Source organism: Schistocerca gregaria, chromosome 1 (genome assembly GCF_023897955.1).
Source record: "Schistocerca gregaria isolate iqSchGreg1 chromosome 1, iqSchGreg1.2, whole genome shotgun sequence".
Lineage (NCBI taxonomy): Eukaryota > Metazoa > Arthropoda > Insecta > Orthoptera > Acrididae > Schistocerca > Schistocerca gregaria.
In genome coordinates this window covers 443,403,778-443,420,431 of record NC_064920.1, presented here as the reverse complement: position 1 = coordinate 443,420,431, position 16,654 = coordinate 443,403,778, and the positions used below count along the sequence as shown (strand labels likewise).

Here is a 16,654-nt window from a genome sequence, read left to right as displayed (position 1 = left end):
GGTCAGAATTTGTTTTGAGGTTGTGTATGGCTGTTCTTTCATCTACTGAAAAGCTGGTGTTCTGAGGACGGGACCTTGGAAAGGTTGGCGAGGCTAAGTTAGAGTAAGGAATTCTTGGAAGGTGACCAGCTGATGGTTAGGTGGGTGGGTGAGGGAAGGGAGGCATGGTTCAATGTTGGAAATAGGGTGGTTCTGGTTGGAGGGATTGGTGGCACAGAAGTGATTCCACTGTAGGGATCGGGAGAACGAGAGTAGGTCTTTGACAAGTCCAGTATGGTTAAATTTGGGTGCAGGGCTAAAAGTTAAGCCTTTGCATAGAACTGAAACTTCTGTGGAGCTGGTGGAAACTTAACAACAGTGTTACAGGAGTATTTTGACTCCGCATTTGGATTTGGTGGAGGGTTGGTAAAGGAGTCTTGGGGAGCTGTTGAAAGCTGCAAAGGTTAGCTAGGCAGGGTTTAACTGTTATGACGAGTGGATGAGGAGGAACACTGTGGAAACGATAGGTGTTGGATAGTGGTGTTCCGAGGGGGCAGTAGGATGTCAGCAGGTTGGATAACTTATGGAGGTCGCATCAGGAATGCTCCTCCATGTGGTGGATAGCAAGGCACTGAATTCCAGAGCTGTGCTGTATGGTGTAGAGACCTGCAGAGTACTAGTTTCTTGTGGAGGGAGCATAGGTGGTTCTGGGATGCCTGTGCCATGGAGAAGTGTTTTTGCAGTATCATGTTCACAAGACCCAGGGACTGGTGCAATCTGAAAAGGTGTAGGTCATTGTGAAAGTAAGGGTGGGATTTAGAGAACGGAATCTTTACAATTAGGTCATTTGGGGGATCCCATGGTCTAGGCAGCAATTGAGAAAAAGGATGTGGAGCTGGGTTTCAGCCAGGGATACTTTACTAAACTGGTGCAGAAAGATGGAGCAGGGGTCCACTGTGGCAGGAATGGCAAAAAGGAAATAGAAATGACACAGAAATGGGCAAAGTAGGTTATGGTTGTGAGTGAACATGGGTGAGAAAACAGATTCAGAAACATACACAGATATGCGAAAAAATTCAAAAAATCATGAAACCTCATGAAACTGTGTGAAACCACAAAAAATAAGCACATATACATTAAAAATGTACAGAACATGAGTGAAAAAGAATGATAAGGTATGGGGGAGGGAGAGAGAGAGAGAGAGAGAGAGAGTGTGTGTGTGGGGGGGGGGGGGGGGGCAATTAAGACAGGGGAAGGGGGAATGGGTTAGAATGGGTTAGTCGAGGATAGAAAGTTCAAGTGGCACAGGCAGATGTGGAAAATGAAACACCAGAGTACATCAGGATAATTTATGAAGTGGGATCAACAGGAATAAATGTAATTGTAACTATCAGAGGAAAGAAACTGGGGATGCTATATCAACAATCCGTATGGTGTTGCATGGACAATCATTGATACAGTGTGGCTCAGAATTAGTTGCAGTTCGAATGTGGTGCATAAAGAATGGACACTGGGAAGAGTAATGCTATAGAGAAGAATAACAAAGAAGAACTTCACAGGGTTGTAGGATGGAAGAAAGCCATTCAGCAAAACTCAATGGGAACTCCAGGTAAGAATAGCAACAATGTAAGATAAGACAGAGTGCTACTTACTGTAAAGAAGACATGTCAAGTTGCAGACAGGCACAATCAAAAGATACTCACATATAGCTTTCAGCCACAGCCTTCATCAACAAAGAAGCAAGCAAGCACACGTGTCACGCACACACAACTACCAACTCCAGCATCTTGGACCGATATGAAACATCACGTGGGATGCAAGGGAAGGGGAATAGTAGTGTACTGGCATGTTGGGGGAGGGGGGGGGGGGGGGGGAGACTGGTGGAGTATGCAGTGACTAAGCTGCCGACAGGCACATGTCAGGAGGTTTTTGGGGCAATTGCAATTTGCCACCTTATGATTCTATGTTAGAAGATTTCAACATAGCTACTCCATTGCGTAATTTACAGTTGACATGGAGTCTTATGGGGAATGTGACAGAGTTGGGATAGGTCCATTACTCTGATAGGTTTCAGTGTCTCACACGTCATACACAAAGATCACCACCAGTTTCATGTCTGGTTGTTCACAGTGGAATTTTTTCACATGTGAAGAGTCAAAACTCTTCTACTGTGACAACAGACTTCAGTTCTGGCTCAAAACCTTGTCTCCACATTTGATCAGTCAACAACCCATTTCAGAAACTGTTCTCTTCTGTTCGATAACAATGAAGCAATTATTCTACGATTCTTTTCCAACATGTTTTCTGCTCTTCACTCAGATCATAGGGAGCCTATCTGGCAGAAACTTTTCTGATCTTCAACTTTTCAGTAACGTTTCTATGAACTGAAGTGACAAATTCTGCCCTCATATGCAATTTCCTGTAGTTTTTTTTGTCAATCCCCTCTCAAAATGTCATCAGAAATAACCTGAGAGGTTTAGTCTGTTGCACATGATGGCCTCCCACTTCTTGGACTATCCTACTGCTTACCAGATCTTCATGGAAACAACCAGACCACAGGAGTATTGTGCTATGATCCACTACACTATTCCCAAACACACCTCTCTCAAAGTGTTGTAAATTTCCATGTTCCTTGCATCCAAGGATTCAATATTGATGTAGGAGGGCTAATCACTATGTGCAATACGGCCTGACTGTTTCAGCTTCAAACTGAATTACTCATGATACAGCCATACGAACCAGCAAACAAATATGACGGTCACACCTAAACTCTCACTCACCACTGACATGAATTTCAACTTCCTGTGGGTGCATAGTGTGCAGAACTTTTGAAATGAGCCTCTTAAGTGTAAGAATAACACCAGAATCCTTCCTGAAAAGGCAGATAATGAAATATTCAAAAACAAAAGATGGTTGAATGCAAATGGATGATCACTAAATTTTGACAAGACTTGGTACACACTGTTCTGTAATTCTCATAGAACTCCACAAGCTATTAAAATAGTCTTGTCAAACAAAGAAATACAAGAAGTGGAAGCTGGGAACTGCAGATCACAACTAGAGATGAAAAAGCCACTGCCTAGAATTACGAACTTTAGTTCAACAACATTAGCGGAACACCTTTCATTGCTGTATGCAATTCCAAAATGAAGGAACTAGTTATTTTGCACATTCACAATGTGTTACACAATTCCTTTGGGAAACGTAATCTTATATGGACAGAATTTCAATAAATGTATTAAAAGAATTCCATGTAGCACTAATTCTAGAGCACTCAGCAGAAACCACTACAAAAAACTCGGTATTTTGACAACTACTCTTGATATTTATACATTTATTGTCCTTTGTCATTATCAATATTTTCTTTTCACAGATAAATAGAAGAAAGCATGAATATAACACTACAGTCAAAAACATCCTCTACAAATACTTCAAAGAATTAACATTAATATAGAAAGGGGTCAGATACATGGCTACTTGTGTACTCAATTATACAGAGCATATGAATTGTCATGTACAAAGTGTGACAATTTAAGAGTAATTTAAAGAACTTTATAAGAACTCCCAATCTACTGAAAAATATCTTCACACAAATTCTTAACAACAATGTTTCAGGCTAATTTATAATTGGAATTAGAACTATGTTACAATATTTTTTTCATAATGTTTAGTCATTTCATAGTGCTGATTCAAACTGAATACAATTCAAGTCTTTCAAGATTTCTTTCTACATACTGAACTCCACTATCTGTGAAATCCATGGTATATTTCTAATGTAATGTAATCAAAAGTGACATATTGCAATGACAAAGTTCTGAAATAGGCGGTAGCCGTTTGCCGAATTTTAACACACTTATGACACGAGGTATCAAGAATATGTGTGTGCATTTGGGTATTGAAGGTAAAACAGAGGGCAGGAGAGACATGAATTTTTGGAGATGATATAATCATATGCAGAATAAACTGGCAACACTGACTTAAATGTATTTAGTGCAGCAGAGGATCTTAAGAGATCATTGGCAGTGTTGGTGGTGGAACCAAGATTACGTGTACCTACCAATATGTAACACTATTACAAACAAAGTATTCACATTCTTATAGTGACTAACCTTAACATCATGGATGTAACAAACAGCTAATTTGTCTTGATTTACAGGACTAGCCCAGTCCAAAACATCTTTAGAATGCTCCTTTATCAGTGTTGTCCATTTCTCTTGCACTGGATCCAGGAAATTTATTTTCACAAGACGGTAATTTGGAGCATCCTTATTGGTGCGGAAAATACATTCTGGCCCTTCATTTGTAACATACTGTATCCACAAAAAACAATATGGTCATGATTACGTTAAGGAAGAAAATAGCAAAGAGATAAAAACATAATATTTCACAATACAATAAGCGATTTGTTATTTGTTTTTAAAGAAATAAGCTAACCTCATAATCTGCTTCAAATTTATGTACAACTTGGGTCAGTGGAAGCTTTCCGGATATTTTTCCATTGGGCAAAATGTTGAGGTCACAGAAAAATAACAAATTATCTCTGCAATCCTTCTGAGGTGTAATAATCAACCACTGCCCACAATCACTCACTTCAGCTCCACTGGAAAAACAAACATAACATAATTTATGTTTTGTCTCTATACGCAATCATTCTTTTGGTAACACCTGTGGCTCATCAGAATAATGCACACCTTTTACATTTACTACTAATAATATTTGTATGTATGATGAACATCAACTACAAAACTTCTGGAATAATTTCAGTCAAACTGAGGAAGACAGACACACAGGAAAGAGGGAGGCTGAAGGGTGAGGGTGTTAGCCAAAAGGACACAGGTGTGGGGAGTAGGTGAATAGACAGATACGAGGCAAGCAGCACTATGAGACACACTGAGACGATGGGGGATATGGGAAGAGGAGTAGGAGTGGAAGGGGGAGGGGGAGGAGAAGATGACGTAGCCGACAGACCACGAGCAGGCAAACGCGGCTGACAGCGAGACCAGGGAGGGACAGACAACGTTGCCACATGACGAGGGGGGAGGGGGTTGTTGTTGTTGTTGGGATGTTTAAGAGGGACTAAACAGCTAAGGTCATCAGTCCCCCATTCCAAAAACAGGCGAAACAAAATTTACGGAACAAGTAAAGCCCCAAGGGGGGAGGAGACGCCCCTCCCCCCAGTCACTGAAAGAACACCAATGTGGCAGCGAACACTAGAGACAAGAAGAGTACAGACGAACACTGGACAGAAAGAAACGGAAGAAAAGAAGAGGGCCGGAGACTGGTTGACTGACCACGGGAACAAAAATTGGGAAAGAGTCAACCATCCGAATACACACATTAAAATCTGCAACCAATGAGACACTCGAGGACAAGATACACAGAAAGGGAAAGGGACAGGTCCCCCCTAAATGGAACCATAAAAAGGACTACCACGGATAAAATTTAAAACGTCGTCAGCCATGGAGGCATCGTCGCATAAAACCAAAGGCAACATGCCCGGGAGATTAAAAGTCTGCCGGGGGGTGCGCAGGCGGGGACACTCCAACAAAATGTGGGCGACTGTCAACCGGGACCCACACTGACACAGGGGGGGATCCTCCTGACGCAAAAGATGTCCGTGTGTCAGGTAGGTATGGCCGATGCGGAGCCGACACAGGATGACAGAGTCCCTGCGAGAAGCCCGCAGGGAGGACCGCCACACATCGGTCGTCTCCTTAACAGTCCGCAGTTTATTCGGAGAAGTCAGGCTACGCCACTCGTCACGCCATATCTGAAGCACCTTACGGCGCAACGCCAGCTGCAAATCACGAGCCGGGAGGCCGATCGCCAAAGTGGGGGCGTCGACCGCCCCTTTGGCCAGCCTGTCGACACGTTCATTCCCCGGGATGCCAACGTGACCTGGCGTCCAAACAAAGACCACCGAACGACCAGAGCGGGTAATGGCAAAAACAGACTCCTGAATAAAGGATACCAGAGGAGAAGAGGTATAGCAGCGGTCGATAGCCTGGAGGCTGCTCAGGGAGTCACTGCAGATGACGATGGACGGACCTGAGCAGTAACGCATATGCTCAAGAGTGCACAATATGGCCACCAGCTCTGCAGTAAAAATACTGCAGCCAGCCGGCAAGGAGCGCTGTTTAACATGGGCAGCATGAGCAAAAGCGTAGGCAGGACGACCATCCACCAGGGAACCATCAGTGTAGACAGGTTCACAGCCTGAAAATGAGGCGACGAGCGCAAGAAAACGGTAACGAAGGGCCACATGCGGAAACGAGTCCGGGGGGTCCCGTGCCAAGTCCAGGCGGATGGACGGATGGGTCATACACCAGGGAGGCGTGGGTGCACAGGCCGGAAGGGTGGCAGAAGAGGGAATGACCCGAGTTCCGACAGCAGGGACTGGACGCGGACAGCAATAGAAAGCCCAGACCTAGGTCGCCGGTCGGGCAGAGGGAGGACCCTGGCAGGGAAAAGCAGGCGATGATTGGGATGGCCCGGTGAGCAATGCACGTGGACAGCATAGTCGGCGAGCAGTCGGTGGCGGCGAATCCGCAGCGGGGGAACCCCGGCCTCCACCAGCAGACTATCCACGGGGCTCGTACGGAAAGCGCCAGTTGCAAGCCGAACCCCACAGTGGTGTATGGGGTCCAACAACGTCAACACTGAGGGTGATGCAGACCCATAGGCCAGGCTCCCATAATCAAGCCTGGACTGCACAAGGGCTCTGTACAATCGCAACAGCGTGCTGCGATCTGCACCCCAAGACGCATGGCTCAAGCAGCGGAGGGCGTTGAGGTGCCGCCAGCACTTTTGCTTCAGCTGAGTAATATGAGGAACCCATGTGAGACGGGCATCAAAGACGAGTCCTAAGAAGCGGCTAGTGTCCACCACTTCAAGTAGGTGACCGTCGAGGTAAAGTTCCGGATGAGGGTGGACCGTCCGACACCTGCAGAAGTGCATAACTCGAGTCTTGGTCGCAGAGAATTGAAATCCATGAGTCAGAGCCCATGATGCTGCCTTGCGAATGGCTGCTTGCAGCCTGCGTTCGGCGACTCCTGTAGTCGTTGAGCTGAATGAGATGCAGAAGTCGTCGGCATACAAAGAAGGAGACACCGACGACCCCACGGCTGCAGCCAGACCATTAATGGCCACTAGAAATAAGGAAACGCTCAACACCGAGCCCTGTGGGACCCCATTTTCCTGTATATAAGATGAACTAGAGGCGGCACCGACTTGCACCCAGAAAGAGCGGCACAATAAAAAGTTTTGAAGAAAAGCTGGGAGCTGACCACGAAGACCCCATTCGCGCAACGTAGCAAGGATGTGATGCCTCCATGTTGTGTCATATGCCTTCCGCAGATCAAAAAATACAGCAACGAGATGCTGACGGCGGGAAAAGGCCGTACGGATAGCAGATTCCAGCCGCACCAAATTGTCCGCAGCAGACCGGCCCTGACGGAAGCCACCCTGGGATGGAGCAAGGAGACCGCGCGACTCAAGGACCCAACACAAACGCCGCCCCACCATACGTTCGAGCAATTTGCACAAAACATTGGTGAGGGTAATGGGACGATAGCTGTCCACCGCCAGAGGGTCCGCACCAGGCTTCAAGATGGGGACGATAACACCCTCTCGCCATTGCGACGGGAACACGCCCTCGCTCCAAATGCGGTTAAAGATGGTGAGGATGTGTCTCTGGCAGTCCCCGGAGAGATGCTTCAGCATCTGCGCGTGGATGCAGTCCGGTCCTGGCGCTGTATCAGGGCAATCGGTGAGGGCGGCGAGGAATTCCCTCTCGCTGATAGGAGCATTGTATTTTTCAGAACGACGTGTGTGGAATGATAACGGCGTCTGCTCCGCGCGCTCCTTTAGACAGCGAAAGGCAGGAGGGTAGGTTGCAGTCGCAGAGCTCGTAGCAAAGTGCGTGGCAAGGTGGTCAGCAGTGGTGGCAGCGTCCGTGCACACAGCGCCGTCCAGGGAGATTCCAGGGACACCCATAGGGGTCTGGTATCCATAAATCCGCCGGATGCGGGACCACACGAGCGACGGGGAGACACGGGAGCCCAAGGATGAAATGTACCTCTCCCAGCACTCTTGCTTACGTTGTGCAATAAGACGATGGGTCAAGGCACGGAGCTTCTTAAAGGTGATGAGGGTCTCAAGAGACGGGTGCCGCTTATGACGCTGGAGAGCCCGCCTACGGTCGCGAATAGCCTCAGCAATCTCCGGCGACCACCAGGGGACTGCCTAGCTCCGAGGGAGTCCAGAAGAGCGGGGGATGGCAGTCTCGGCCGCAGAAATAATTGACGAGGTCAAGACACGGACCACCTCGTCAATGTCACCCTGTGGGGGAGAAGCAATGGTGGCAGCGGAAGTAAAAGCCGGCCAGTCAGCCCTGTTGAGAGCCCAGCGGGGCAGGTGCCCAGAAGAATGACACTGGGGCAGTGACAAATAGATGGGAAAATGGTCACCACCACACAGGTCAGGATGCACTCTCCAGTGAAGGGATGGGACAAGCCCGGGGCTGCAAAGAGAGAGATTGATGGCCGAGAACGAGCCATGGGCCACACTGAAATGCGTGGGAGCACCGGTGTTCAAGAGGCTAAGGTCGAGCTGTGCCAACACATGCTCCACAGCGCGACCGCGGTCATCGGAGACAGTCCCACCCCATAGAGGGTTGTGGGCATTGAAATTGCCCAGAAGCAGCAATGGCGGCGGGAGTTGAGCCAGCAGTGCAGCCAAGACATGTCGAGGGAGCTGCCCATACGGAGGAACGTAAACAGAGCAAACAGTAATAGCCGGCGAGAGCTCAATCCTGACAGCAACTGCCTCTAAAGGCGTCAGAAGGGGTACTGGTGAGCTACAGACAGAGTGGTGAACAAAGAGGCAAACTCCACCTGAAGCTCGTTGACAGTCAGCGCGGTTCTTATAGTATCCCCGATAACCGCAAAGGGCAGGGGTCCGCATTGCTGGAAACCAAGTTTCCTGAAGAGCAATGCAGAGAACAGGGGAAACACTCAGAAGCATCCGGAGCTCAGGCAGGTGGCGGAAATAACCGCCGCAATTCCACTGGAGAATGGAAGCAGAAAGGGACTGGGAGGGCGTGAAGGCGACAGAGGCAGACGGTGCCGCAGAGTCAACGGCCGCCACTGGGCGAGAGTCAGCTGTGTCCATAGGAGAGGCCCCCGAGGGTTCCGTGAGGGCGAGATCCGTGGCAGAGGCGAGGATTTCCACCGCATCCCCAGAGCCAGAACTATTGACAGCAGGCGGTACTGAAACTGCCGGAGCGTCCTTCTTGGACACGTTCCGTTCTTTCTTCTCGCGTCTGTCCTTTGGCTTAGAGGGCTGGGAGAGTTTCTCTGAAGGAGCGTCGGAGGCTGACGACAACGCAGAAGCCCTATGACCAGCAGGTGGAGGAACCTTCAGCCACTGGCTGACATCCGGCGGGGTAGCAGGAGGGATCCCTTCCGCGAGAGAGGAGCCGGCAGAGACGACGCCGGCGGAGAAGGAGGGGGAGGGGGAGGGATCGAGCCCCCTGGTTTTGGAGCAGATGTCACTCCCGAAGCATGTGCGAGGGGAGTGACAGAAGGGGGTTTGCCCCCAACTGCTAAGGGGGCAACAGAGGAACGCTTGCCCCCAGACACGAGGGGGGCAGACAGATGTACAGCCCTGAGGGCCAACTGAAGGCAGTACAGAGGCGGTGACAACTGCCGCCCGCGAGGGCGACGATAACGTGGCTGCAGCATAAGAAGTTTGAAGAGGGACAGGATGCAACCTTTCAAATTTCAGTTTTGCCTCGCGATAAGTAAGCCGGTCCAGGGTCTTAAATTCCATAATCTTCCGCTCCTTATGAAGAACGGGGCAGTCCGGCGAGCATGGAGAGTGGTGTTCCCCACAGTTGACACAGACAGGCGGAGGCGCACATGGAGAATCGGGATGAGAGGGGCGTCCGCAATCTCGACATGTGGCGCTGGATGGGCAACGGGAGGACATATGCCCAAACTTCCAGCACTGGAAGCACCGCATCGGGGGAGGGACGTATGGCTTGACGTCACAACGGTAAACCATTACCTTGACCTTCTCAGGCAATACAGCACCCTCGAAGGCCAAGATAAAGGCACCGGTGGCCACCCAGTTGGTCTTGGGTCCTCTGTGCACACGACTGACAAAATGCACACCACGTCGTTCCAAGTCAGCTCTCAGCTCGACATCGGACTGTAACAAGAGGTTGCGATGGTAAATAATCCCCTGGACCATATTTAAGCTACTGTGGGGAGTGACGGTAACAGGGACGTCTCCCAGCTTATCACACAAGAGCAACGCCCGTGACTGGGCTGGGGAGGACGTCTTGAGGAGGATGGACCCATTCCTCATTTTAGACAACCCCACCACTTCCCCAAACTTATCCTCCAGGTGTTCCACAAAAAACATAGGCTTTGTCGAAAGAAAGGAGTCACCATCAGTCCTGCTGCAGACAAGGTATTGTGGTACATAAGGCTCCTGCTTGGCACTAGATCTGCGTCCCTCCCATGGCGCAGCCAACGAGGGGAACGACTGAGGGTCATATTGTGCAGCATCGAATTCAATTCTGCCTCACTTAGAGACGCTGGTGGCAGTGCGACCACCAGCTTGGTGAGATTTATTGCGCTTCATTGCGCCACATCCGCCCAGATGCCACCTACTCCGAACGAGGGCTCTCCCCAAGGGCGCCACCCAGCCAAAGCAACGGGTACCTGGCCGATGTCCCATTGCCCGGAGTCCCCGTGCCGCAGACAAGATGGGCACATACTCCTTGGCATGCATGGGGAGGAAACAGCTCTGGCATCTGTAGTGTGATCCCTGCGTGGTCAGGGGACCACCACCAAGAGGGTACATGACGACCCCACCACAACGGACTGGCTACCGTGCTGGATTTTAGGTGTTTAAAGGGTCCACAGTTATCGTGGGCGCTAAGAAGGGGATTGCGCACAAGACGAGGAGGCAACCCAGAAGACATGGGGTGTAAATCCCTCCACACGACAATAGATAGCATGCAAGATGGAGGTGCATGATGGACCAATAGAAAAACACCACGTAAGGCGTCCTTCCCCAAATGGCACGCACTAACAACGGAAATTTTGAAAATGGCAGGTCAAACCCAAGTGGGGACCATCACATAAGGCCGAAACTTGGGAGACTCCTTTTAGTCGCCTCTTACGACAGGCAGGAATACCGCGGGCCTATTCTTACCCCGGAACCCGCAGGGGGAGGGGGAGGGGGGGCAGGGGCCGCAGACCAGGCTGACCCAGAGACAATGGTGGGGCAGATGAGACAGAGATATGGGGGGCTGGTGAGAATGACAGATGGGGGGAGAAGATTGCCATACGTGATACTGATTACAGAGGTGGCACAATCTCCAATTAGACAAAGATCATGCAGTTGTACTGTGGCAGCCCACCTCAACTTTTAGTGCTGTATGCATGGCTGCTAAATTCCATGTTGATTTATGTTTTGCGATTGCCTAATACATCTTCCTGAGCTAAGCACTGTGTATTCTATCAGTCATATTCTGTCATGTATTTATTCAGGTGACTTGACTCATCCTGGGCTGGAAATACGAGTGTTACCCAAAAACTAATGTTTCAAGGCATGTAGCTTTAGCATGGCATGGCCATGGGGAATGTTGGTACCACTGCTGTGTAGCAGGAAGCTAGTGGAAGGAACGAACACTCCTGAAGGAACAGGCACTCCCAACCATTAGTAGCTCGTCTATTAGAAATGAGCAGTCTCATACAGGCTCATGCCAAGTGAGCACTGTGACGCACTACCTAAATGCTAAGGGCATGAACACTGCTGATATTCATCAGCAAATTGTTTTAGTTTATAGAGAGGATGTGATGAAATGGGTACAGAATTTCAATTCTGGAAGGAAGGAAATTCATGATGAAGACGGATGTGAGATGCTGTCTGTTGTAACCGATGACGAGGTGTAAAAAATTGAAGATCACCACCTCTCTGATCGTCATTCGAAATTTATCTGCTTGCAGTTTATCCAAATATTTCATGAACTGTTCATGAAATATTAAGTGATCGACTAAATTCTCAAGTTGTGTACACAATGGGTGCCCAAGGTGCTTATGGAAGCACACAAAAAGGAACAGAATCAGTGCCACTTCACTTGCAAATTTCGTGACCGTTTTGAGACTGAAGGTGAGGCTTTTCTCAATTCTATAGTGACAGGAGATGAAACTTCGACTTATCACCATACTCCAGAGAGTGAACGACAATCAATGCAGTGACACCACTCATTCTCCTTCAGTCAAAAAATTCAAAACTAAGCAAACAGTGAGGAAAATCGTGGTGTCAGTGTTTTGTGACAGAGAAGTGGTTATGCTCATTTGGCAAGAGGTGCTACAATAAATGTGGCCAGATATTTTAAGACCATGAAGAAACTTTGCAGAGCCACACAAAAATAAAATTTCATGGGACACTGACAATGGGAGTCAGCCTCCCTCGTGAGAATATGTCTCCGCACACCATTTGTGCAACACACGAGTTGAGTTCTTTGGGCTGGGATGTTCTACACCACTCCTCTCACAGCCCCGATCTTGCAACTAGTAACTATAATCTGTTCACTAAACTCAAGGAACACCTCAAAAAAACACTTTTCCAATGATGAGGTGAAAATCAAATTGAAAAACTGACAGAAAAAGGTGGGAGATGTGTGAGACACAGCAAAAAATAATGCAACACCTATACAACAACACATGCAAATTTTATTAAAATAAATACATTTCTTTTACTTCAAGAAATTCTTGTAACCTTGCTTCCTGGAATAGCCTCGTACAATGTATTAAGGCACTAGATTACTGATGCTGAATATTCTAAAAAATTTGAAAAATCCACTGAGATTTTAAAATTGGATTCTTTACTAAAAATCATGCCAATGTCAACAACTTTACACAATTTCAGTAATCACTGATGAAGGCGATGCATCGTTTCCCATTCATTTTTAATTTGTTCCAGAGAGTATGAGTAATACTCACACATTTAACACATTCTGAACTAAGGCACCACTATTTGTACTATACAGGCTTGCTTGCTTGCTTGCTTGCTTGCTTGCTTCCTTCCCATTACAGTTCCCCAAGTATGGCCAGTTCACAAATGCAATGCAGTTGCTTTCTACTTGTCAGCCATTTTCTGTTACTGAAGTGTGCAGGAGTGTGACACTTGTTGTGACTTAGCATGGAAGTTTAGTACACAACCTTGATGTTGAAAGCAGCAGTGATGGTACAAAAATGGCCAAGGGTGGGCCAACACCATATTGAATTCCAGCATTACCAACTGAGGGTGCCACAAACTTTTAAGTCATTTTCAGCCAGGTGTTTGGATACTTTTGATCACGTAGTGTGTGTGTGTGTATTTAATTACATTGTTTTGTGCTGGTCTATAATTGTCTTCACTATTTGCAAGGTGTTTAGTAACAACTGTGCACAGGACACATGGCTGTACATTTATTCAAGCTGTCACCACATGTTGACCAGTTTGACTTTCACACTGTTGTGGTGTATTTATTGGTTCAAAGGAATGACGTCCACACTGCTTGCACCAGGCAGTTCTGTTAACTGTACACACAGGTGCATGTTTTGAGTTGTTCTCTTGCATTGTATCCAAGGAACAATGAACATGTCTGTGTTGAGCTTATCCACTGTCCTGAGCTCTCAAATGACAATCATACAGCAAAAATCATTGTAAGCCCTTCAGTGGTAAAGTAGCCTAGAGTACTGATTACTACAAAGGATACCAACATATGCTTGTATCACAATGTCAGTTTTGATCTGGTTAGTGCTCATTTCATTATAAAGGAGTTAAATCTCCACTGTAAACTGAAAATTTTGGGGGCTTACACTACGGCTGGTGCCAATTACTGTACCAGGGATGATAGCTGAGTATTATCTTACTGGCAAAGCATCCACAAAGGTGTGATAAACTTTTTGAAACTATCTATACAGTGATGCAGGTTAAGGTCCCTGGTCTCTCACCCTGCACCCATTTATCATGGTAGGCCCTCATTTCCAAGTAATTGAAAAAAAGAAAAAACTACAATTTTGAGTGAAGTCCTAGAGCCTTAATATTGACAGCTGTGCATCTAGTGGCACTGTAGCATATAGTGGTTAGTGTACAAGCCTGTCATGCAGAAATTTGTGGGTTCGAATCCCTTTCAGGGCTTCAAAATTTTCTATTTTTAAATACTTTTCGAACTGACTGGTGATTATTTTTATTCAATTAACTGATTTAAATATAATTATTTTAAAAATTTCTAACCTTTTGTCATGCCATTTTAATCATCAAATTATCTCTTGCATTTACTCTTATTTTTCCATTAGTTTGGAATTTTTGTGCATGTGCTTTTGATCATTTTTAATTTTGTCCATGTTGTTGCATTGATTATGTATATTCTTCATTTTGTACATTTATTTGTAACCCCTTCTTTTGTTTCTATCTTCTTTGAATTATTTTGTCAGTAGGGCAACAGGAATGTGTGTTTTAAATGTTTGTAAGATGGTTACCATCCATAAAATGTGCACCTTGTACATAACACATAGCAACAACTTTAATAAATATACAGCCTTGTATCCCATACACAATTAATAGCAAACACCACAAAAATACTGAAGGCAAATACAGACCCCCACAAGGTGACAGCGTAACTAAATTCACACTTGTTCAGCAAATAAACAATCAACAAGATTATAACAATTTAATACAAAAAACAGTCTGCTAAATCGATTCTCTCTCAGATTTGGCTCTCGCCAACCACCAGCGCAGGTGATATCAAGCCACGTGACAGCTAGGGAACAGCTCAACCACACTTCCACTTCCAGAAATGTAATGCACAGTATCTAACTTTGAGCAGATTTCATTGCACTATTTAATTCACTATACAAATAGTTCAACCACTGCTATAGAAAACCAATACAGGATTTCAATCCGATTGCAGCAATCACATCTTTATATACCACTGACAATACCAAGCATCAGCAAATAAGCTATCAACGGCTAAACCTTGAGACATTTGCATGCACAGCAAACACACTCTCAGAAACTGCACATCACTTTGGAAATCTTGAGAAGCAATCCAAAATAATTTCCCTGGATGTGGTTCCTGGGGAGCAGAGCACGCAAATGGTTAAAGGGGTAGGAGTGGGTAAATGGGCAGGACTGAGTCCAAGTGCAAGAGTAGGTACAGGGGAAGTTGAAGGAAGGGTGTTAGGAGGGCAGACAGGGTTAGGAATGGCGATGGCTGCAGGGCCGGACAGGATAGGATTGTGGAGAGGTTTTTGTGGGGTAGGAGGAGAGGATTGAGATGAGAAATGAAGGGGGGGGGGGGGGGACACGTAAATGGGAAAGGGCAAGGAGAGAGCGAAGGCAATGGGATGAGTGAGTATTCAAATCTCTTATAGTTCCCCTTCATCTTCATCAGATCTCAAATATCATCATGATAGTCTGGTCCCTCACAACCTGGAATATGTGGTATTGCCCCTTCTTGCAAAAACACATCCCCTCCCTCCCCAAAGTACGAACTATTATTTCTGAAACACAGGAATAGCTTTTTCGCTTCTTAAATATGCCTACCGTCAATATTGAGAATTCATCTTCACTAAGCACACACTTCCTAACCACACTGTAGCCTAGTGATCATGTGAAGTTGATTATCATCAGTTAAGCTCAGCGATTTCACTGAAATATTTATCATCAGCAATGAAGAATGAACAAAGCAAAACTCATCTACAATCCTTTTTCACTTCATCTGACATCACTTACTGCTCTACTGCCCTGTGTAAGTCCATACCACAATTCATTTTTACATATTTTTGGTTTACTACTCATTATTCCATCTTGTTCTCACTGATCACAGATAGGTTCCTGTTGCAATACTTCATTGGCAGTTCTGAAATTGATTGCCTGTGGCAAACTGTACTACTTGGTGTCCAGAGAGATTTATATTTCCACTTTACTGCTCACCACTTCTGTGACTGATAGTCTTTGTCACCTATTGTTACCAATGGCCTTACATGTGCTCACAGAACATTACAAAGACAGGAGAAATGGAATTTGAAATAGTGTACAGAAAAGCTGAATTTACTGCTTGTAATAATACCTGAAAAGATTATTTGTAACAACAACACGGAAAACTGTTAGTTATATTTGTTATGTCAATGTCCAACTCTTCATGTGCATGTATTTTATTTTGCATTGCATTTCACTTTCCTACATTTCACCCTCCTCCTCATCCATACAGAAGCGAGCTTTCCAAGCTTAGATTCAGCTCAAACTTTTCACTTTTTGATCGACTGAGTATAAAATGCATTTATCAAATGTATGTTGCTATGAGTGCTTACTCTAATATAGGACAGATGTAAAGGCTAATGCAACTCACATTCTCCACAATGGTTCATCAGGAAATTCTACTACAAGCACATCTTCTGACTGAGGAGTTCCAATGAGGTGGTAATAGAGCTTCTGATGTTGGTTGCTAACTGTTTCTGAACCATCAGTTTTTCCCTCTTGGTCCGGATATCGCTAAATAGAAATCTTAATTTATACTTAATTCATAACAACATTGAAATGAATGAAATAAACACATTAATCTAGGATGACAACAAATAACAACAAAACCTAACTAACTACATACAGA

The 16,654-nt window shown here is 46.1% G+C and overlaps 1 protein-coding gene across 3 annotated transcripts in view; it reads right to left on the bottom strand.

The window, feature by feature from the left end:
• Window positions 1-16,654, bottom strand: part of LOC126351857 (prolyl endopeptidase) — a 109,690-nt gene that overhangs the window by 45,273 nt on the left and 47,763 nt on the right. For all 3 annotated transcript variants that reach the window (XM_050002641.1, XM_050002639.1, XM_050002640.1), the window contains exons 6-8: window positions 16,397-16,539; window positions 4,414-4,579; window positions 4,089-4,289 (exon numbers count right to left, since the gene is read on the bottom strand). In XM_050002641.1, the coding sequence (XP_049858598.1) occupies window positions 4,089-4,289; window positions 4,414-4,579; window positions 16,397-16,539 (510 nt within the window). The remainder of the gene's footprint in view (window positions 1-4,088; window positions 4,290-4,413; window positions 4,580-16,396; window positions 16,540-16,654) is intronic.